General features: G+C 39.4%; 1 protein-coding gene across 2 annotated transcripts in view; it reads right to left on the reverse strand.

The window, feature by feature from the left end:
- The window catches only part of kcnh4b (potassium voltage-gated channel, subfamily H (eag-related), member 4b), a 37986-nt gene that overhangs the window by 8089 nt on the left and 7753 nt on the right, over positions 1-22144 (reverse strand). Inside the window, exons 2-11 of one of the 2 annotated variants that reach the window (XM_085284672.1) lie at positions 19565-19798; positions 17166-17297; positions 16552-16685; positions 7231-7471; positions 5531-5688; positions 5071-5272; positions 4218-4412; positions 3163-3362; positions 2624-2873; positions 2301-2515 (exon numbers count right to left, since the gene is read on the reverse strand). In XM_085284672.1, the coding sequence (XP_085140798.1) occupies positions 2301-2515; positions 2624-2873; positions 3163-3362; positions 4218-4412; positions 5071-5272; positions 5531-5688; positions 7231-7471; positions 16552-16685; positions 17166-17297; positions 19565-19798 (1961 nt within the window). Of the gene's footprint in view, positions 1-2300; positions 2874-3162; positions 3363-4217; positions 4413-5070; positions 5273-5530; positions 5689-7230; positions 7472-16551; positions 16686-17165; positions 17298-19564; positions 19799-22144 lie in introns of both variants that reach the window. The other variant, XM_085284671.1, reaches the window with a different exon arrangement.

The raw sequence follows: 22144 nt of genomic DNA on the forward strand, positions 1-22144 counted from the left end.
TCTAGAAAATCTCAAACTGGATCTACTGGGTCCAACAAGTTGAAACAGAGTTATCCCAAATAGAGCTGTCTATGAGCTCTCACAGTGGAAGATGCACTTCCAGAGACATTAATGTGGTCTGTGGGCGGGTCATCTGAGATAGTAGTCGTCTCTGCGAGACGGTTAGAATCGTCATGCTAAAAACTCAAAGTTCGGGTGGCAAATAAAGCTGTGGTAGCTATATATAACTAATATCATTTTTGTATACTGTCATCACTGCTTAGCAGCGGGTATCTTTGTCAACTTTGTTAAACTGTTTTTGTCAATTTGAGGCTCCAAAGGGAGCCACATCCCCATAACTCAGACCGACCGGCTTGTTCTTCACACGCCATGACTACAGACTACTTAACCCTCCCTGTGGCGACACGGTCATTATAGCCCAACAAATTTTGACACTCTGCTGGATCCCTGGTGGTGGAGTGACCTTCCCACTCTGCCCAGTACAGCGCAGTCATCCCTGATCTTTCAAAGCTCACCTCCCTTAAGAAATAAGCAACACTCCTGGGTCCTAGACCCCAATTACAACAAACCATTCAACCTGACCTTAAACCTGACAACTCTGACACATCATTACTTTTACTGTTAATGTTTTGAAAGTAAGTCTGCCATTGGGTGTTGAGTTGGTAGAGTGCACAGCATTTGCTATGAAGTGAAGCAAGATCCAGGCTGGACAAATAACTGATGAGCTTTAAGTAACTAAAGTAACTACGCAGTGTAATCCTCCATAAAGCCAGTGAGAGCTGCGGGTTCACAGCGAGTGCTTTGGAGTGATTTATGTAATAGCAAACTTATAATAATACCAGTATAGAGTGTTTTTTACATAATTGGCTGATGATTACAATTTCAGTGTATCTGACTTGCAGTTGATGTTTTTAGTTTCTCCAGCTGAGACACTCAGCTTGGTTTGCTGAGTAAAAAAATGTTACATTTTCTCCCCAAACTGCTAAAAATAATTTCACTGACAGCAAAGCAACAAAAGCTGAAATTAAATTATAGAATTGACAGAAAAAGAAAAGTCTTTTTCCATCTGTCATTCTGCTTTTTCTCCATTTACAGAAGATAAAGTAGTCCCTTGTGGATACCTTATATTGTAATAAGTATTCCTACAATCTGTTTCTTTGGCACTGTTTCACTGCGACTGACTGATTACTGTGCTGTCAGTATATAATACTCAAGTTAGTCTCAGGAGTTAAAGGACTTCCCTTCCTAGAGGAATTCCCATCTTAAAAAGACCCACTGTGAGGATGCCGATGAGACCAGTACAACTGTGAGTGTGTGTGTGTGTGTGGTCTGGAAATCATGTAGCAAAATAATTCCTTCATCCTTGCAGGGGGGTGGCTGTCCCCTGGCTTTGTGTTTGAGCAAAAACCCTGAACAGATGGCATGAGAGAAGTGCTAGTACTCACGATCAGCCATGCTTCAGAGAAGCCTATCTAATTTAGAAAACATAACTTATGTTTAAACACATACACAGTTTCTGCATAACTAAACATTCATTCTTAGGTCACAGGTACTTCTGCTATATATATATATATATATATATATATATATATATATATATATATATATATATATATATATATATATACCAATATATGCAATGGTTACTTAAAGGTGGGATTTTGCTCTTTGATGTTGCCTCATGGAACAAGTCTACCAAACACAATCAGTCTGCTTTGAAGTGCTGATTAATACAATTAAAGTTGTTTTCCCTGAGCCTGACTGACAAAAAGACATCTGCTAATTAACACAACCAGCACAGATGCCTATCGCGTCCCAAACTAAACAAATCAACCTAAGAAAAAAGAGAAAAAGAAATGATTAAGGCCAACGAGAAAAGTCAGATTCGAAAAAGAGAAATGCTTGAAGCAAAAAACATAATGTTTGAGAGGGGGAGGTTGCGGATGTCCTTGGAGATCTTTGTCAGTTTTGTCAGTCACACATGAAAAACTAAATCAGTTTTGTTTGTAGAGTTCAATTAAATATCCAATGAAGCCAATTACTTTTTTCTCCAAGGTTAAAATCGTTCAATGCTTAAGTTTGGATTGTTAAAACGATTACAGAATAGTAGCTGAAGATATGGACCCATGTGGATTGGCAATGGCAGCATTTGCTACTTGCTAGTTCCAACTTGTAGCTGCTTTTATCTTCATTAATGTCTTAATTCTTCATGGCATAGAATGACATCCCAATTTAGGCATGCTGGTTTTTCAGGTTTGAAGGCACCGAATCAACACCAGTATGTTGTGTGTATTTGGTACCTCGTCCTGGCTGCCTTCACGAAGGTTATAGGTGAGGTTGTTGTGGATGTCGGAGGTAAACACGCTGCCATACTCGGGGTATAGTTCCAGCACCTCCTTCAGGCCACGCACACTGATGTACTGGAGATCGCAGTAGGTAAGCGCCTTCACATCAGCATTGGTTTTGATTACCTGGTCTGTTCCAGGCAGGTCGGAGCCAATCAAATCTCCTTTCCCTAAAATCCAAAAGATGATAAATTCCCTGTTACACTTTAAAGTACAAAAAATATCAAATAAATAGAAAAAACATGATGCAAAAAATGCAATCTGACAACAATACAGACCTAATATAGCCAGCACCATGCCATCCTTCAGCACCTCTAGAGAGCCAGAGCAGACGAAGTAGTTGGCATGCAGCGCATCACCCTGACGGATGAGATACTCTCCCGGGACACAGAATGAGGTTTTTATATGAAGAGAGAGTGAGCGCAGGCAGCCGCGGCTGGCCCCCTTAAAGACCGGCAGCTGGAGGATGTCCTTATTCAGATGCATGGCGATATCGGCCCGCAGCTCATCAGGGAAGTCATGCAGGAGCTGGGGATTTGTGACAGATGTAACGAGGTGTGACACTGATAAGTAATTAGTGAATGGACTGTGTTGCCACCAGTCACCCTCTTTTGAATTTCAATAGGATATCAATTGATGGAGTATAGGGAACCATGTGCTGTGCACAAACAATTACAGCTTCAAAGGGCTGGCAATGAATTTTAGAGCAGAGTTCATTGTTCAATTGCCATCGAAAACAGTGCTGTGAAGTTCCTTGAAGGCAGATAACAGCATGTACAAAGATATTACATGACAGCAACAAGAAAGGGACTCCTACCTCGTTGGCATCTATACCATTGTTGACAGACCATGTGGTCTGGAAGTACTCCAGCATGCGCTGTTTAAGCTGCTGGGACAGACGGTGGACACGAATAAAGTCCTTCAGGTCCTTCATACGTGTGTGGTAGAGAGAGCGGCGCGAGTACATACGCTGGATGATGGCGGTAACATTACCAAAGACCAGCGCATGCATCAGTGCTGTAATAAGGACAGAAACAAAGGTGTAAATATAAAGGTGGGATGTGTAAAGATGTAACATATTACAATTTCAAATCCTATTTTGAAGTGTGGGCCCAAAGATATTCTTAAATTCTTAAGTTTTACCTCCTGATTACAAAAAAGGTTAACAATATTAAATAAAAACGAAAGAAATAAAAGATTTAAGTCTATTGATCCTTTATAAAATGTTTGTTTTTTAACATATTGAAATACATTAAGTGGATAAAAGCACAGGGTTACCTACAGATTATACCTACATGAGTTTCTTGGTCATGGATACCCATGCAATGAAGCTCCCACTGCACAGTTTTGTGTTGATGTTAATGCCAGATGAAGAGGTTTGCAGAGCATTGGTGACTTTTACACATCTAATATTCCATGATCCCCATTCTTTCACACATTTGTAAAGGCAGACTGCATTACTACATGCTTGAGTTTATACACATGTGGCAATGAGACTGAAAAAACTGAATTCAAGGATAGAAACATGTGGTTTAATACTTTGTTTTTTTCTCATAAAGTGTATATTATATGGCTCATTGCCCAGTCATGATCTACTTTTGATCCACAAAGAAGCCACAAGTTACAATTCTGCTTTCATCACCGATCAGAAAAGCAGTAAAACAAACACTTATTATGTATCTTCTGATATGCTGCACCAATAATTGCCATTTCAGCTGTTTCTGGGTTATGAAGACGACGGCAAGCTGTGTCTTAAAGGCCAGCCAAGCCATTCAACTCGATTCCTGCTGAATTTGTTGTACTTGCATGCCAAACAGAAGCAGCGTTATGCCAGGATGCCAGAGGGAGAATGTACCCCGGTGTCAGACGTACCGCCGATGAGCATGATGCAGATGGAGAAGATCTTCTCAGCATCGGTGTTGGCACAGACGTTGCCAAAGCCCACACTGGTCAGGCTGCTGAGGGTAAAATAGAGGGCAGCGATGTAGGAGCTGTGCACTGTTGGGCCGCCCACTGTGCTGTTAACGTAGGGCGTCTCCAGACGTTTGCCCAGCTCATGGAGCCACCCTTGAAAGAGAAGGTTAGAGAGTAGCGTTGACAGAGCAACGTCCAGAAGTTTAACCTCTTGTTATTTTTATGTGGGTGGTAGTGGCAAGATCGGAGTGCAATGTGAGAGAAATACAGAAATGTATGTTTGTGCCTGCATGTGGGTGTCTTTCTGTGTATTAGAAAGAGATGATCAACAGCGTCAGGAGCCAGGTATGTTGGCTATAATTAGACCTACTCCTCCAGGGATAAATAGTGCTAAGCCTTAATTAGCGGCTGTGACTTCACCTCCCTTCAGCCAAAATGTACATACAAAAGCATGCATCATTCATTGACACATCAGCGTGCTGCTTGCTACCAGCCACTTTTTTGTAAAAGCTTTTGATCTGGTTTCAGGCTGTTCTTATTAGAGCAGCAGAGTACTGTCTCACCACAGAGCAGAGCTAGACACCCAATAAGTAAGCAATTACTATTTATAGCATAGTAGGGACAAAACAAATGCCTACTCAGTTTTTGCAGGAAACAGCCGACTTACACACCTATTAAAACTGAATCAAATCAGAACAGGCTTCGCTTATGTTCTGAGAAAATGTTGAAATGTCTTAATGTTTCGCCCTTGCTAGATGAAACACCAAAAATTCAACAGATCGGACTTCAGCAAGGCCACAACTAGACTCACCTATGTCCCAATTATCATTGGTCTCTAGTTCTTTGCGCCCAATCATGTACCAGATGCAGGCCATCCAGTGAGCCAGCAGGGCAAACACAGACATCAGCAAGGTTAGCACCATGGCGCTGTACTGGGAGTAGCGGTCAAGCTTCTGGAGCAGACGAAGGAGGCGCAGGAGGCGTACTGTCTTAAGCAGGTGGACTAAGGAGGTCTGAGGCAAATATGGGAGGAGAGGTGACAGAGAAAAGGAGAGAAAGGAAAGAGAGTAGAAAGCTAAATATCAAAATATCAACACTCAAACACTTTGTATTGTTTGTGAAATGTAGTACATATGGTTTACTTGTCACATAGGCAGCCAAACTGCAACAACAGGGCAGCAAGTTATCAGTTTAATGGTAATGCTGACAGCCACAGATGGATGCGGGGACAAAAAAGAAGGCTGGACATATGATTGTCCAGTAGTACTCACCACTGTGATATTGAATGCGTACAGCAGGTCAAAGGGCAGGGCAGCCACCAGATCCACAAAGAACCAGGTGGTGGCGTAGTGGATGCAAATAGAGCGTGGCTCATACACCACCTGGCCTGACTGGCTCACATAGGTTGTGCGAAAGTTCATGATGATGTCTGAAAATATGTAATTATAAAAAAAATAAAATAAAACAAATAAGCAGGCCTGAAATATGACAGAAAACACTCAGTTCATAAAGAGCTTCAAGGATTGCCACTAGAAGCCTTTCAAGGGGTAAAAAGTCAAGCACCACAGCCTACGTGAACACTGCTGCTGACCATGTCGGTCCCCGTATGACCACAATGTACCCATCTTCTGATACAATAACACACCATGTCTCAAAACTGGAATCATCACAAACTGATTTCTTGAACATGTGCTCAAATGGCCTCCACAGTCCTAAGATCTCAATCCAACAGAGAACCTACCTGGTGGAACAAATCTGCAGTAACTGTGTGATCCTATCGTGTCAATGTTGAGCGAAATCTTTCAGGAATGTCTAAAGTTCCTTGTTTAATCTATGCCACAAAGAATTAAGGCAGGTCTAAACGAAACGGTGGGAAAATTATTAAACATCTGGGATGCTTCATAGTTACTTTACAATTTCAGGGTCTGTATGCAAGAAACATATAACCTTGACGTCACCACATGGCAAGCATGTAACATGCAAACTATTTGAATTAGCAACACCTCAGTTGAGATGAAAGCTCATCGTTGGATGCACATTTTATTTTTCATTGAATATTTAGCATTTATGGGAACACAATAAATAATTAAATAATTAAAAAAAAACCACAAACAAATACATCAGCATTAAAAAGATGTTTCATTACACCGTGTTCCTGGAGCGAATTGAGCCCCTTTCATGCCCCTTTCAGCTTTAATATGGAATTCATTAATTATTCATTTAACTAGAAATGGGTAGACTCTAAGTAAATGAGCTTTCAGAAACAAGCAATCTCATGCCCGTTTGTGCCAAGTTGATGGCATCAGGAATCTGACATAAACTCCAAACCCATGCTCAGAGGAGCGTGTTGCAAGCCAGCCACCTTAATTTATCCCTTGGGTGCTTTATTGAACTAAGAAGAGTCCCTCAAAGAGACCAAGTACATCCTGAAGGGACTCCTAAACCCAGGTAACCTGAATAAGAGGGGACATTTCTAAGAAAAGGCTGCTTGGATTGTTTTGGTTTCCATGGTGCCATAGATGGCACAAATGGATAGATGTTGGAGTAAAACCTTACGTCAGCATGTTGAAAAATGCTTCGAAAACACCGAAATGTGATCATGTTTTATCTTGAGCAGGGATACGGGGACATCTTTGGAATACTGATAAAGTCTAATTTTGACAAACCAGTGTTATGGACCAATATTTGTTGTGTCACATCAATTTTGCATTGGGTAAATGTTGAAAAACAGTGTTAAGAATACCTAAAAGCCTTTAAAACATGTTAGTTATGTTTAATAAAGAATATTTATTTGTTTTCCTGGAAGAAAAGGAGAGTAAATAATAACAAAACACCAAAAAGGACAAAAAAAAAAACATCAATACTGTCATTAGATATTGACCAAATTGTTACACTGGAATCTCTCTAGAGTTTCATAATTGATATGTTTTTAATCTAATCATCTTTCCCAATTACGTCTTTAAAAACTTACCTATAATAAAAAGCATTTCCACTGCAATGTCACTGACAATAGTGGAGCGTGCAGCTGTGATGGCATCATCGTGTGGCGTGAAGCTGACATTGTAGGGCACGGTGACAGCCACGTAGAAGGTAGCCAGCAGAATGAGCCAGTCCCACAGCGCTTTCGAAACACTGTAGTGGAGCAGGATGAAGCGTGACTTCTGCACCGCTGCCACCTTGTACTCCGGTATTGCAGGTTTGTCCATCATTCTCTGTAAACAAACAGGTGAATAAAGTTTCAAACTTTCAAGCACAACCTCTAATATTCCTTCAAACATGTACGATAAAGGGAAACCACAGCCTCGTGAATTTGAAGCTTTACTTGATAAATAACCAAAACACACAAAGTGCACTTGAGGAGCTGCATAAATGAATAACTGGATAACCAGATGGTCACGAGGTGGAGTATTGTGATGGACACCACGGTGCCAAGATTTAGCAGAAACAGACAATGTAAATGTCAACACCCTCTCTTGTGCGCTGACCGCTGATGATTCACCGTGGTAGGCAACTCAAGTGAAACAGATATGGTAATGCTGCTGGTTATCTCTTCTCCTGTACCCAGTGATAAGACCTCTACAATGTCTGGGCAGTAACAACACAGTGAGTGTCTATAATTTCACACGTGGCTCGGCTTCACACTTCCAAATGTCATTCATGCTTCAAATCTCAGGTATCCAAGTGTCGTGGTAGTTATGTTGTTATGAGAAAAACGCGGCATACCACTAGATTGACCGTGCATTGCAGTTATCTTTTCTCACATTTTGAAAATCCAGTGGTGAAAAGTATTGCAGATGAAATGGGAAGCCATTCAAAGCATAATGAGACTGCAACTCTCCAAATGGGGCCATGCACTTGCCACATAATAGCCTTAACCGTGTTTGGGAGACATGAGGAGAAGCTGTTACCTATGACAGCGGTGAGAGGGGAAAGAAAAGGCGAGATAAATGAGCAGTAATCCCATCTAAAAACAGTGTGAGCACTTTGGGAACAGGTGAACCCAAAAGAAGAAGCTGGTTAATTAAGGCTTAATGGGAGATTTCGTGTTTGGGCCCTGATGCTGCCTGGGCACCTCAGAGGAAAATGACAGATTCTATTTGAGTAATTGGAAGACAACAGGCAACGTTTACTTAAAAAAAAAAAGGAGAAACATCAGAGAGATGACATACTCCAGTGTTTCCAAGGAAAAAAAGGATGATCCAAGTGTTCCCTCAGAAACCACGTATTAAAAGATTGTGCAAAAGATTTTATTATCACACTATCAGTGGGTTTTCTGGTCTCTGTCTAAATCCTTTTCTATCATCAACAGCTGTGTCCACTCTGATGACAGTTCAAGCAATGTCAGCGAAACCCTGACTGTTTCCTTTTTTCTTTTTTTTCATTTGCCTTACATCACAGAGGTCGCAAAGCCCACCAGACTTTTGGTTCTCGATGCAGGGAGTCGAGCCACATCGCAGTGATTAGGAAAGAAAAGCCTAGCATTTGCAGGCACGCATGGGAGTGCATGTCACACAGCTACAGCTGGTCTTCACACATCATTAACTCAAACTGTAGCCGTTGGGGCTACTGTTCCAACTACATCTCCCAGAGGTCTTTGAGCTTAGGAGATACACATGGCTTAATATGCAACCCCCTTCACCCTCAACCACAAACTACTACATAGCAAACTTAGTGTTGAAATGGCCACAAACATAATTCAAATGTCACAACAGGGCATTATACTGTCTAGATTATGCATTCTGATTGAGTCTGAACTTATTGTGCAAATCCTGGATAACTGCGCGTAATGGACTTTGCAATATTATGTTCAGCTTGGCAAAATCAGCAATCAAGGTGTCGTCTACTTAACTGTGTAACAACAAGAGACTGGAGATAAACATTCACGGTGAGTAAAGAAATAATAAGTAAAAAAAGAAAGAGAGAAAGTAAGATGTGAAAGCTCAGGTCAGTTTTTGTGTTTGCTTCACAACTTCAGGAGGCTCCAGACGGCACTATTTTTCCAATTATGTGAAAAGTGGCAACATCTCTCCCCTGGGACGTGGAGCTGCCTGAAATCAAGTCTGATTTGCTTGTCAGTGTGCTTCAGTTTTATTACACACTACAAATATAACAGATTTGTAAACTTTCTGTTTCAAAATCACAATTCTTTAAGCAGCAAGTTGCCACCTCTGCTTCGGCTTTCTGGCTGTGGTCCCATTTAAAGATCTGGAGTGTGTCTACATGTGTTTGAGCAAAGCTACGGATCCTTGCCTGACAGGTCGATGAGCTACAAATAGAGATCTAGTCAAAATAGATATGGCTGGCTTGATGTGGAGGCAGAGCACACCATTGTTAGCTAACAGCTACTAAGATACAGACAGTGAAGGAGGAAAAAAAAGAAAATGTATTAATAGTCAGAGTAAAGCAGTGGAGGAAGGATATTGATTCTTTACTTAAGGAGAAACATCAATATCACAATAAGTAAGCCCTGCATTCAAAATATGAAAAGTATCAACATGCCTTAAGGATCAACAGTACCATACGCAGAAATACAGGACTGTGCAAAAGTCTTGACCCACTCCTCATTTCTTTAAACTTTGTTTGGTGAAATGTGCAAACACACATGGAATTATTATTAGTTATTCTTCTACACATACTCAACTCTCTTAGTCAAGCTTTCTTGTAATTTCTTTAAGTAGTCTTCAGGATTAGTTCTCCAGGCTTCTTGAAGGACATTCAAAGCTCTTCTGTGGATGCTGGCGACCTTTTGTTCTGTTCTCTGTCAAGATGATCTCACACTGCTATTGAGGTCTGAACTCTGGGGAGGCCAGTCCATGACTGATTGTGTTCCACTGTGTGTGTTTTTCAATCCAGCTATGCTTTTACTGCATTGGCAGTGTGTTTGGGATGTGGGTTTTTTGCATTCATCATATCATCAGATCCCTAACACCACTGGCTGAAATGCAGACCCAAAACATGACAGAGTCTCCACTGTGTATTAAAGATGGTTCCTTTACTTTTCTGAAGTCCTTTGAACCCAGAATTTCACATTTGGATCCATTACTCTATAAGAGCTGTTGTTTACTTCTAGTGTAATTTAGCACACCTCAGTCTTTTCTCCTCATTTCTCTTCCTTAAGAATGGCTTTTTTGATTAAGCCTTAGTGAATAGTAGATGGATCAACTGAAGTCCTGGCACTTGTCCGGTTTCCTCATGTATTCTGAAAAACGCCAACTCTTTTGGCTAATAGCTAATCTTGATAGAGCAGAAAAACTGTTTTATGCCTGTGCTACATTTGGTCCTTTTCATAGATTTGACTAAACAAATTAAAATGAAAATTTTTAAATGTGTTTTCTAATAAAGTGCCTAAGAATTCAATTTAAAATTGTTTGTTTGCTAAGTTGTTTGTTAGCTGTACTCACAACACTGGTGTATCCCTTGGTTTCGGTGCCTTTTTGATGCTTGAATGAGCTAAAGGTAAATGTTAACATTACTCTGAAAATGGTCCAGTACAAGAGCTGGGCTGAAAATTAGTGAAAAAGGAGCCAATATCAAAAAAATATATCTTATTATTATTAGACTTCATTAGTATTATAAATCACATTTTTCTGTTATTTCAGCTGTTGTATCATTCTGGAATATTGCCCTTTAAACTGCTGCTAACCTCACAGAAAATGGAAGTGTTTGAGTTAAGTGTACATACTCAAAATGTAAGCATTACATAAAAAAAAGTTTTAAAAGCAAAGTTCAGTATGTAAGCTGCACTAGCAAAGAAGGGCGAGACAATTTAAGTAGAAGAAAATGGGAGTATATGCAGAAAGACAGCAGGATGAAGCCAAAACGAGATGAGGTTAGAGCATGGGTTAGAGTGACAGATGGAGAGGAAGAAGAAATGCAGAGAACGGTGGTTAAAGCTAAAAAAGAAGGGGGAGTAGGATGGGTGATGGTTTGGGGTAAGACGTGCATTTGATCCACTTATTCAATATAAATGAACCGATGTAGTTCACACGGCTATGTTATGTTGACTTTTTCAAGTCAAGCAAAACTGGTTTCAGTGTCTTCATTTTTTTTTAAACTTTTTTCTTTTATAGTGAATTCACTGCCCTTAAGTACTTTTGCTATGGTGCCTGAATTTTCACATAACATCTGCACAAATGTAGAGTTCGCTGTACTCATCAGTGGTTATGTTTTGGATTTTGTTTCCCACCTTTTCCATTTTTTCCTTTTAGCACATATTCAAATGTAGCTGAGGCCAAAAACACTGCCTCCAAAACATATATATAAAATATATATTTAAGATAGATAGATAGATAGATAGATAGATAGATAGATAGATAGAACATTTAGCTATTTAGGAAACAGGACTGTAAGAAAATACAGTACAGTGTATTAAATAATCTTCTGTATTGTTTTTTTCATATATTTTTCTCCCATTTTTAAATTTATTTTTCTAACATTTACCATCAGGCAAATGTACGTAAAAAAAAATAAGTACGAAAGTACAAAAAGAAAAAAGAAACAAACAAAAAATTTGACAGCACTTGGATTTTAAAATTAAGCATTGCCAAACACTAAAATAACTGCATGAACAAAACAGAAAGCAGCATCTAGAATATTCCATCCAATCACTTCTTAATGTATTATTTGTTTATTTTGTCATTCAGAGAAGCACATTCACTTATTAAAATGATAGTTAATGTGCAGCAGTGTTATGTAAATGTACAGGCGGGTGCATTAACAGGTCTCTAAAATGAACCCCAGTGCCTACAAAATTGTAGTTATAAAGTCTGTTTGTGAAGCCAGTCAATTAATAAAACTTACATACAAATACAATATGTGCCAAACTGTGCAAAACCCAAATAAAATTAACCGAACATGCACTCAATGCTGAGATGAAAAAAGTCTGCTCATGCAAATAAACAAGCAGACACATTTCATCTGGTCTGTTGCATTTTATTATTACTGCTTTGAAAATAATCCCTTTACAAACTGCTTTTTTGCTTTGTTTTTGACACTGGTGATGTCTGAAAGATAAAAGTGACTGAAAGACTCGCGCAGACACCATCCAATGAGCTGTCAAAGAAACACAAAACAAATAAAATGTCGCTTTTATTCTAAACAGCAGATGTTTCTGCTTTGCATCAACACATGCTCGTTGCGTCCGCGTTTATAAGACTGCATCATCACATGTTGGCTCAGAAAGATATGATGCTGCTGGAAATTGCCTTTTTATGCGACTATCAGTCCCTGAGGTCACGAATAAATTAGGCAAGAGCACTGGCTTGTGTGGGCTTTTATTGTGCACTGAAGTCACATTTTAACTCAAAAGTTTAAAAAAAATAAACTAAAATTCAGCCTCCGTCTTTGGCTTTGCTGTGGATTTTAAACGTGTTGCATTCACTGGTCTGCTGATGTGCTACTTTTCATACACACCTGTCTTCCCTTCGCTGCAATAGGAGTTACATATCAGATCGTGAGCTATCGATTGTTTCTCTGCAACTATTTTGTCCCTAGCGAAGATGCCCTTGGCTCGGTGTTCATAGGAAAAGAATAATCTAATCTCTCTGGGAATTTGCTCAACACTTTAAAACGATTATTCTGGTAGTAGAGGTGGAGTAGGGGAATAACGGAGGTTTGTAAAAAGTGTGTGCATGTGTGAGAAGGGGAGGACATGAGAGACAGAAATGTGTTGAATTTGTATTAATATCCCTGAGAAATGACTTAAAAATACATCCTCAAGAGCTGGCATAGAATCTGAATGTTGATTTTATGGTCATATGTTGCTCTCTTCTTTTGTTTGGATGTTTTTGTGAAATGTGTGTGCACTTTCAAATGTGTGTGTGATCGGTGCGCGTATGGTATCAGCACTGGCATCTGTAAGTAGGTGGAAAAGGAGTGCAGCAGGAGGCTTGGCAGATGGAGGGAGGTGTAGCACACCGATTCCAATGAAGGCACCCGCAGGTCAGGTTTGAAAGCAGCAGTCGAGATTTTGATTTTGGAAGTATTAACAAGATGCGGGTCAGCTGCATGCAGCAGAGTATTATCACTTCGTTTTTTCCTATTTTTCTTAAAGCCCGCAGTTTTGGTGCTGTTTCAACTGAGTGTAAACATGCTTGATTTCTCAATTAAATACCAATGTGACCCTTTCAAAGTGCTGGCATTGTCTTATCCACGCTCTGATTGGTCATAATTATTTAAAAGTCGACACTACTACCTGCAATGTGAAGTAAATGTCTTGTCTCTTGGGTTCTTAGTAACAGTTTATTTTATTTTCTAATATAAATGAGCTTTCAGTAGTCAGTTATTCTGACTTTTACTGTAACTTCTTATATTTGAGCAGTATATACCTGCAAAATTATGTGCGGTGAAATTAAAAAAGGGCAATCCTGTGTGAGATTCTCGTTTCTTTTAAAGGTTGGCCGTGTGTCACTGCTGTGGGAGCTTAAAATTCAGTGTCAGGTGAGCGACATAGTGTAAAAATGGCAGAAACACTTTAAAAATAATGATATTCAGCTGTAAAGTTTTACTGGGCCACTCAATTTTTGGACTAAAATTAACAAGTGCTTTGGTTTCAGGCACTTAACAGCTAAATGATCCTCTAAAAACACGCACCACTTTTTATTCAAAAAATGTATTTTGAATGTTTTCTGCCTGAACCAGACGCAGATGTCTCACAGGTTCACTCGAAAAAAACCAAAACCTTTATCCCTGAAAAGTTTTGAATTGCTTTTAGTCCCTTGTGATCAAACACATATTTGAAGGACAGGTTTGAGTGCAGACTCGGTCAGTAACCGAACCTCTGTGGGGAATGAGTGGGATTATCTCAAAATGGTGCTCTGTCAGAAAAACTGCTCCCGTTTGGATCTGAGGGCAAAACAGAAGCTTGTTCTCATGAATATCACAGCATGGAGCGAGGCATGACTTTTTATTCAAGCCTATAAAAGCCTTTTTTATGTAGAAATAATAACCACAGCTAAAGGTCTCTAAAGGCCCTTGAAACACACACATACACGGAAAAAAAAAAATAGACAAAATAGTGGTATTCCTATCTACAAAGGGCTGGCAAAAGATATGATATCCAAATGATCCAAAATTATCCTAAAACAGAAAACAGGGAATTTATTTAGTTACATTAACATATCAGCCAGGTTGCTCTTCTAATCCATTTACATTCTATTTAAATTTATAGATTACATTAATGGCCTAGTTGCAATTTAAGTGAATGCATGCTGGTGTATAGCAGCCTCCATAGACTTTAAATTAAAAATGGATGTAGGCACTGTGAAATCACCAAAAATTAAGCTAACGAAGCAAACTTAAGCATCCTTTAATCCTTATTTGTTTAGACTGAGAATTGGACAAGTAATATATTTGGGATGTACATGCTAAAAGAAAATCAGAGAACATTAATTATTTGTTGTATTTTTATCTTTAAGTTACATATAAAAATTTGAATTCAGCCTCTCACTGTTGTTGACATGGCCTGTTTTGTCATACAGAAAGACAGTGTTTGGCCCACATTTAGTTTACTGGGATCTGGCCAACCAAACTCTGACTGGGGGGATTTTTTTATCCAGCTGAATTAGGCTGTGCCACATTGATTGACAGGTGTTGTGAACAGGCAGCTGAAGCCCACAGCGATCTGCTGGGCCTTACTCTGGATCCTGTTGGAGCATACTGAAGCATTTTTAATGGATTACCTGATAATATTATGGCTTGTTGTCCAACAAATTTGTGCAATACGTAGCCTTCATTTGTGGCTATGTGCAGTGCACCTGTATAGTTTGTGAATGCAGCTTTCTAACCTAGCTTAGCTGGTCAGCTTGGTGAGCACTCACCCACATTAAGGTTTTTCAATCAAGTGACATTTTGTACGTCACAATCATGGTGACAATGAAAGAATCAAGTGAATAAGGCCTTAGTCACACAGCTCTAGTGACCAGTCAGTGATCGCCATATTTCTAATGGCTAATGTTGGCAGATAATATTGCTAACTGTATTTTCCTGGAAGTGATGGACTAATCTACAAACTACTGGCAGCTACTGTAGATGGACTGTAAGTGTGAAAAGTATGACACAAACTGGAACCAGGAAAATTAAAAGTTGTGGCTTTTGCTAAGCTTATTAGCATCTTAGACATAATAGCTAGCTTGCTGTCTAACCACTAAACTGTTAAAGATTTTCCACCTGCAGACATTTTTTGACTATTTTTAACTAATTATTTATTTCCAGTATTGTATATATGTATGAAGCTTATTCTCTGTTGATTACTTAACCTTTATGTAATTGTTATGTAGCTATTTTTCATTTATTTAATGCTTTGGAGAACAGAGAAGGTATAGAGTGCCTTTCCTGATGCTGCTTTCAACTGACAGATTACTTCGAATAAAGAAACCAAAGTTAAAAAAACAAAACAAAAAAACAAAACATAAATTCACATAGAATTGTATAATTTTGTCCACTTGATATTATGAGAAATAAAAGGAAGGGGAAAAAAATCATGACACTGAAAGTGATTTGTGGCAACATGAAACCTTTGAAAGTGAATTATATCTGGTGACGTGAAGCAAAAATGAGTGGAAGTAACTGCTGGTGATATGAAGAGGATGGGGCGCACAACAAACTTTCAGGTGAGCGACTAAAAAGACTACAGGTGAGAATACAATTGACTGTGCATTGCTAGAACCTGCTAATAAATGAATTAGAGGGTCAGCTACCCAACTTTAGGTAGTTAAATAAATGTGAAAATAACTTTCCCAGGACTCTGTATGATACTTTAGTGTTACACAGAGCAGCCTTATTTGAAGCTGAGAGTAGAGGTTATTTATGAGAACAGACCTTTGCCATAATAACCTATAACCCAAAGGTTTGGGAGGTGTCGGCATGTTTTTAAAAAAATTATTAGAACGATGCATTCAGCTTAATCTATGACCAATAGCCCCTCACCAGCAGTGAGAGCCATCTTGCAATCAACCACAGTTGTTGCACTGACCTTGCTCTTTGTCCATTTAAATCCACCAAACAACAGCTTGCATACAAAAAAGTAGGATTAAAACAGCACCAAAAATAGCAAAGTCATAAGTTTAATTTTTAACAGAGCTAGGCCACACTCTTGGAATCTGGACCAAGACTTCCCTGATAATGTCCTCTTAAAATCTCATGTTTTAGATGTCAGAATTAATAATTTAAGCTCAGGTGTGAAGGTGCTGCATGTCTAAGCAACTTCTGCTTATCTTTTTAGATGACATGCAGGGAAAAATAGAAAAAAAACCCATCACATCCAGTCAAATATGAGTGATAGAGGTATACTCACTCCACCCAGGTTGACCTCTCCTTTGCCTCCACTGGAGAATTGGCTGGTCAGCTGGTACAGCATGGTGTGTCCATGCTTCCTGGCCTCACTGAAGTGAGAAGTACTCTTCCCCCTGTGCATCTTGTCCTCTGAAACTGTCACACAGATTCAGTTAAGTCGCAAGGCTGTAAACTTTGTTGTGAGATGGCGATATATGAGAAAAAAAAACCAGTGCCATCCAACTCAATATCTGAAGTTTTTCTCTGGTGTAGTTACACAACTAAGACACAAAAACACAAGCTCCACTATCCTAAGACTCTTATCCAAATTCATGTTGCCAAAACAAGGGCGTATTTCCCCTGGCATTGGTATTTGTGGCAGACTGTGTTCAGGTTCCACTTGAAGACACATTGCGGCTTGAATCAAACTCCCAATTAGAAACATCTGTCTGAGTTCAATGAACAACTGCCAGCCCAAACAAAACTGCTGTGTAGGATGTGACAGTGATGAACAAGAACACACAGAGAAAATGAAAGCTAGGGGCTCGAGCATGACCCGCTCGTAAATCATGCTCTTAGTAAGCAAATAAAAGCAGTTTCTCCCCCCCCCCCCTAAAAACAAACCTTTCAACTTACATTCCTTCTTGCTGTTGAGGCGGCCCTTTTCGTAGGTGTCAGTGATGTCTTTGAATGAGAAGAGAAAGAGAACCATTTCGCCCTTCTCGTTTTTTATGGGCACAATGTCCAACAGACACCAGAAGGCCACACCTGCAACAGAAGCAGAAATGATCATTTAGTAATAGTTTTCCTTTCACCTCATTTGGAGAATGGAGACAAATGCTCATCCTGTGCCGTGTAGAGCTTTAAAGAAAAGCTGGTGTAGCATAAAAAGGGATTTGAATAATATGATGGCATATTAATTAAAGAAAAAACCTGTTTGTACCTCCAAATAAACTTTATGAAACAATGTGCCCACTGGAGAAAAGAGATGGAAGAGGTACAACATTTAGTTGGAGAGTTTGTTTGGCTGTTTGTCTTTAATTCCTCTTTCCTGCTTCCTTCTTTGTTCTGCTCCACCCTCTCTCCTTCCTTTACTCTCCAGCATCCTCGGGTCCCTGCTTCCCTTTTATTTATTTCATTTGGGGGGATAGTTGTCCTGTTTATTGAAGCTTTTCTTGTTTAGTTTTCGTTCTCTTTATTGATTTAATGTCGTACAGCCTATTGTGTAGCTGACCCAGACTCCTTCCACCTTTTGATGACTTTAATCCAGACCAGATATCAGTTTGAGTCCCATTGGTAAACTGAAAGATGTTGGCATACTCTTTATATGTTGTATTCCCTGAGATTAGTTGAGTTGTTTTTGCTGGTTGTCTTTACTTTGTGGCATTTGTGTGGTTAGACTCTCTGTGGACTTTCTCTTTGTACTTGTTTTCAGTCTCAGTGAGGCTCACAACTGATTGTTTTCTGTGTATTTGGGGCCTTATTTAGTCACTGTGTCCTTGGTATTTATTTATTTATTTTGGAAAGTGTGCATTCTTCCTGTCTTTCTTTAAAATCTCTTTATGGCTCATCACACTGGTTTTTTCTATATTTGTGATCCCTTTGTATCCTGTTGGTTGTTTTGTGGTGATTCTCTGGTTGATTTGAATTTAATTACGCCAAACCTTTGTGGTCTAGAGGTCCTGATTGGCAATCAAATTCACGTGGGGTCTTGTGCACCCCATTGCCTTAATGGCATCAGTTTCTCAAGCCAAGGTTGTGCAATTTCACATCATGTCACCATCGCTGAACTGTGGCTACTTGTCATATCCTTGGCATATGGCATAGCCTTTCTATAAATATGCCCCAAATTAGCTGTAGACAGTGATCTGCAGGATAGAACACAAAGTGAAAGAGAAAGTTAGAGGGTTGGATATAACAAGTAAGAGAGGGAAGGAACAGCACAGATCCAAGACCCCACCAGAAACCAGTATGCTCATTAGCAGACTCTGTAGAAATTGTGCTCTGCCACCAAACAGATGTTTCACATCTTCTTTAGTGTCTCTATAGTGTGCTTGTTCGTGTGTCAAACACAGACAGGGAGGAAAGAAGGGGGAAGAAAACATTGTAGATGGTGGTGTTTTAGTGCAAGCCTGTCAGTGTAAATACAACAGGCAGCAAGCCATTTGTGAGTGTTTGTGCTTGCAAATTGTACACACTAGAGGAGTTTACGTGTAGTGAATTCCTTCGGTGACAGACTTCTTTATATACTCTACCAGTCGTGAACATTTGCCAAGTGAGATTCTAGCTTTCAAACTGCATTTTCCTTTTTGACTTTCACAGTCTTTGTTCTAGCCTTCTGCTTTTTTGGTGTCTACTTTTTATTAACTGTGGTGAATTAAAAATCAGTTTTAGCAGCAGTTCCTTACTTTTACTTGCTTTACTCTAAAAAAATAAGAAATAAAAAGATTAAAAGCAGTCGTGTTTTTGTTAAAGTCCAGATTTGACAATCCAATTGTATAATAAGCAGTTCACACACCCTGAGGAAGCAGGTTTGAGCCTCTGTCGAATGAGTATAATCCTGCGTGCCAATCAATGAGGCTTAAACAGTGTTGTATGTTCTCTCCTAATGCATGACATCATATTCTGAGTCAGAAGGATTAGCCAGAAGTTAGAAGGAAGGAGGTAATTCAAGACACTACGTACAGTACCTTATCCTGCATTAGCTGTGGAAATAGGGTACACAACTCCTCTCAGAACCTCTTACTCTGCCTTAATCTTATTGTTTTGTATTAATTATAATGAAAATTGAGGAACACCAACTCTCTAAAAAGCACGTAGGGCACTGCTTAACCGCTCTTTTAAATTCTGCATTCATAATTCAACCAGAACATTGAGCTCTCATCTAAAAATAAATGCACTCTTCAAAATGTTGAAAAAAATGTTTTTTTCATTTTGATCAGGCTGCTGGTTGATCAAAACAAAATAATGTAGTTAATAATATTGGAGCAGCTGGGATCTACTTTATTTCTACAGCTTCTGCAGTATGCACCCACCGTTCTTCTTGTAAAAGTGGACCTCAGCCTGGTACTCTTCTCGGCTCTCCAGAGCCTTCTCCATCTGTTGGGCCACTTGCTCGCTGGTGTCGGCCCCGTACAGGAAGCGGCAGCTGCAGTTCTTCTGCATCACCTCAGTTCTTGTAAAGCCCGTCAATTCGCAGAAGCCATCTGAGCAGTACACAATGGGGTACCCACGGTGACCCTGGGCATTACCCAGCAGGAAATTACTGTCTGTGATGTGGAACATGAGAAGGTAAAGATGTGTTAGAAGTATAGAAGCAGAGGTAGATTTTTTTTACATGCGTTTGTGAAACAGAGAGGTTTTTGATATGAATGTCAGTAACAAGCAAGGCCGAGCTTCATGCATCATGTTTAGCCTGGTGTTTAATACATTATCTCTTCTTCACACAGGGAATCAAAGTCCAGTTAGTTCTTTGAATTTACGTCAAAGCTTTTCAAAGAAAACATGAATCAGAGTTTAGTGTGGATTCATTTTCAGCCGAAATTAATTTCCCCAAGCCTTCATCAGGTCATTTTGGATCTTTGATGGTGGTTATTAGGAATGTTGAATGATACTGAAAGAAATTGACATCATGCACTGCAGACAGTATGACATAAAACGATTTTCCCACTGGGCTTTAGGCTTACTGCTAATTTGAGGATATGAACCGAGAAGAGTCTTGACTCTTCAATTTAAAAATCGAGTGGATAATAGAGAGATGGAGGAAAATGGAAATGTGCCAGTGGAATATAAACATAAATATGAAGTATGACTGGAGAAAGAAAGCAAATGCTTTAAGAATGACCAGTATAAAGCCACACTCAATTTCACCTTTTCAATTTCATCTCATAAGGTGCCAGAGTGAGTGACTCAGTTTAATTTGACTGAACAGGTTCATTTACCTGTTTGTTCTATGTTTGACTGATGTGATGCCACATTTATGGAGCTGCAGATTAGAAAATACAGTGTACTTCAGTGAAAGCTGCAGAACATCTAAGCATGCAAATGTGACATTGACGTGGTGGAATATTTGCTTTAGTTTACATGTGGATCGTATGATGTGGTTATTGCCTCTGCACTTGTTTAATTCTGCAACAAAACAGCTTTGCTTTGGTTCCATTTCAGCACCACGGACAGCTCTTGTTTAGTTATTTCTGCAGGACATAAAGCCACAAAGCACGTTCGTCGGTCTGAGATCTTATCCCAGTAACTCAAGGCTGTAGTATTCAAAGGCTCTACATTTCTTCTGCATATCTACATATGTTAATCTTGATGACAGGATAGAGTTTGATGTCACATGTTCCCTCGCTTGCTACAAGCATGTGACCTTGCTGCAGTGAGGTTCCTTTGTATGGCAAACATTTTGGTTATGTGTATACCAGAATGACTTGGGTTTTTTTTAGTGTGTTGCATTACATCCCACATTTTCTAAATGCAATACATAGAAGCATACACATTGTTGCGATGATAAAAAAGTAACCATATTATATAATGTTTATTTAATCTGGATAATGCTGGGTATTTTCAGTCACTGAGCTGATATTACCACTTTGTTTTCCTGATTCATTTCCTCTTTAGGACACACAGTCAAACCCATATTTCAGTCTCTTTTCACAACTTTGCAACAAAGAAGAGAAAACAATCATCAGTCTCCAGTTTTTGTATCCTTACAAATGCTCAGCGAGTGTCAAACAACCACCAGCTTACACTAGATTTGTGACTCCTCACCTACAGGCTTCCAGGCAGAATGTGGTGAGTGAAACATAGTCTGGTAGAAAATGACTTCTGCAGACAAAATAAACAGCCTGAAGCTAGAAACATTAACAGATACTGTAGCTGAACCTGTCAGCACAAAAAGTATGGCTTTACTACTTTAGATTGCATTATGTTGTTCATAAGCAGTAGATACAGCGTGGATCTCATAGAATAGATGCTTCAGATGTTAGAAAACACACTACTTTGACTTTAAGGGTATGTAAAAATATTTGTGGTTTGAAATCTGCTTTACTGAAAAGGTCATTCATCTTTATACTGAATTTGCTGTAATAATCCAGGAAGTATTTATGCATATTTGCTCATTATTTCTTTGAACAAGTTACCATTGAGGCCTCAGCAAAGTAACTGACTTGTCTCTGCTGTCAAATTGAAAACATCAAACTGCAGAATTTGTGCCCAGAGAGTAAGAGGCAGCACACAGACAGACAGACAGACCGATAGACTGCTCTGTATGCTCACGATTCCACAGAGAGAAAGTCTAAGAAGGAGTATTAAACAGCTGCTGCTGCACTTTCCACAATCTAGCACTTTAATTGGCCGGGCTGAACAGAAAGCAGTCCACAGGGGATGTCTTTTCTGAGCGGTGACAACCTTTCTTGGGTGTGCAGCGAGCAGCAACTAAACTGTCACTGTGGAATTATAGAAGGAGACAGGCATTAGTCTGATCCATCAGCAGGCAGAGGAAGTTTTATGCCAGTCTATGCTATGGCTTGATGGTGCTCAGCAAGGAGAAATTGTACTATTTCTGTTCCATATTCTGCTGCAGATCTTTGTGAACAAAGATTCACACCTGTTATTTT

The sequence above is a fragment of the Mchenga conophoros genome, linkage group LG8, assembly GCF_057382185.1.
Source record: "Mchenga conophoros isolate Kocher_MC1m ecotype Shallow Benthic linkage group LG8, M_conophoros_male_GT1.1, whole genome shotgun sequence".
NCBI lineage: Eukaryota > Metazoa > Chordata > Actinopteri > Cichliformes > Cichlidae > Mchenga > Mchenga conophoros.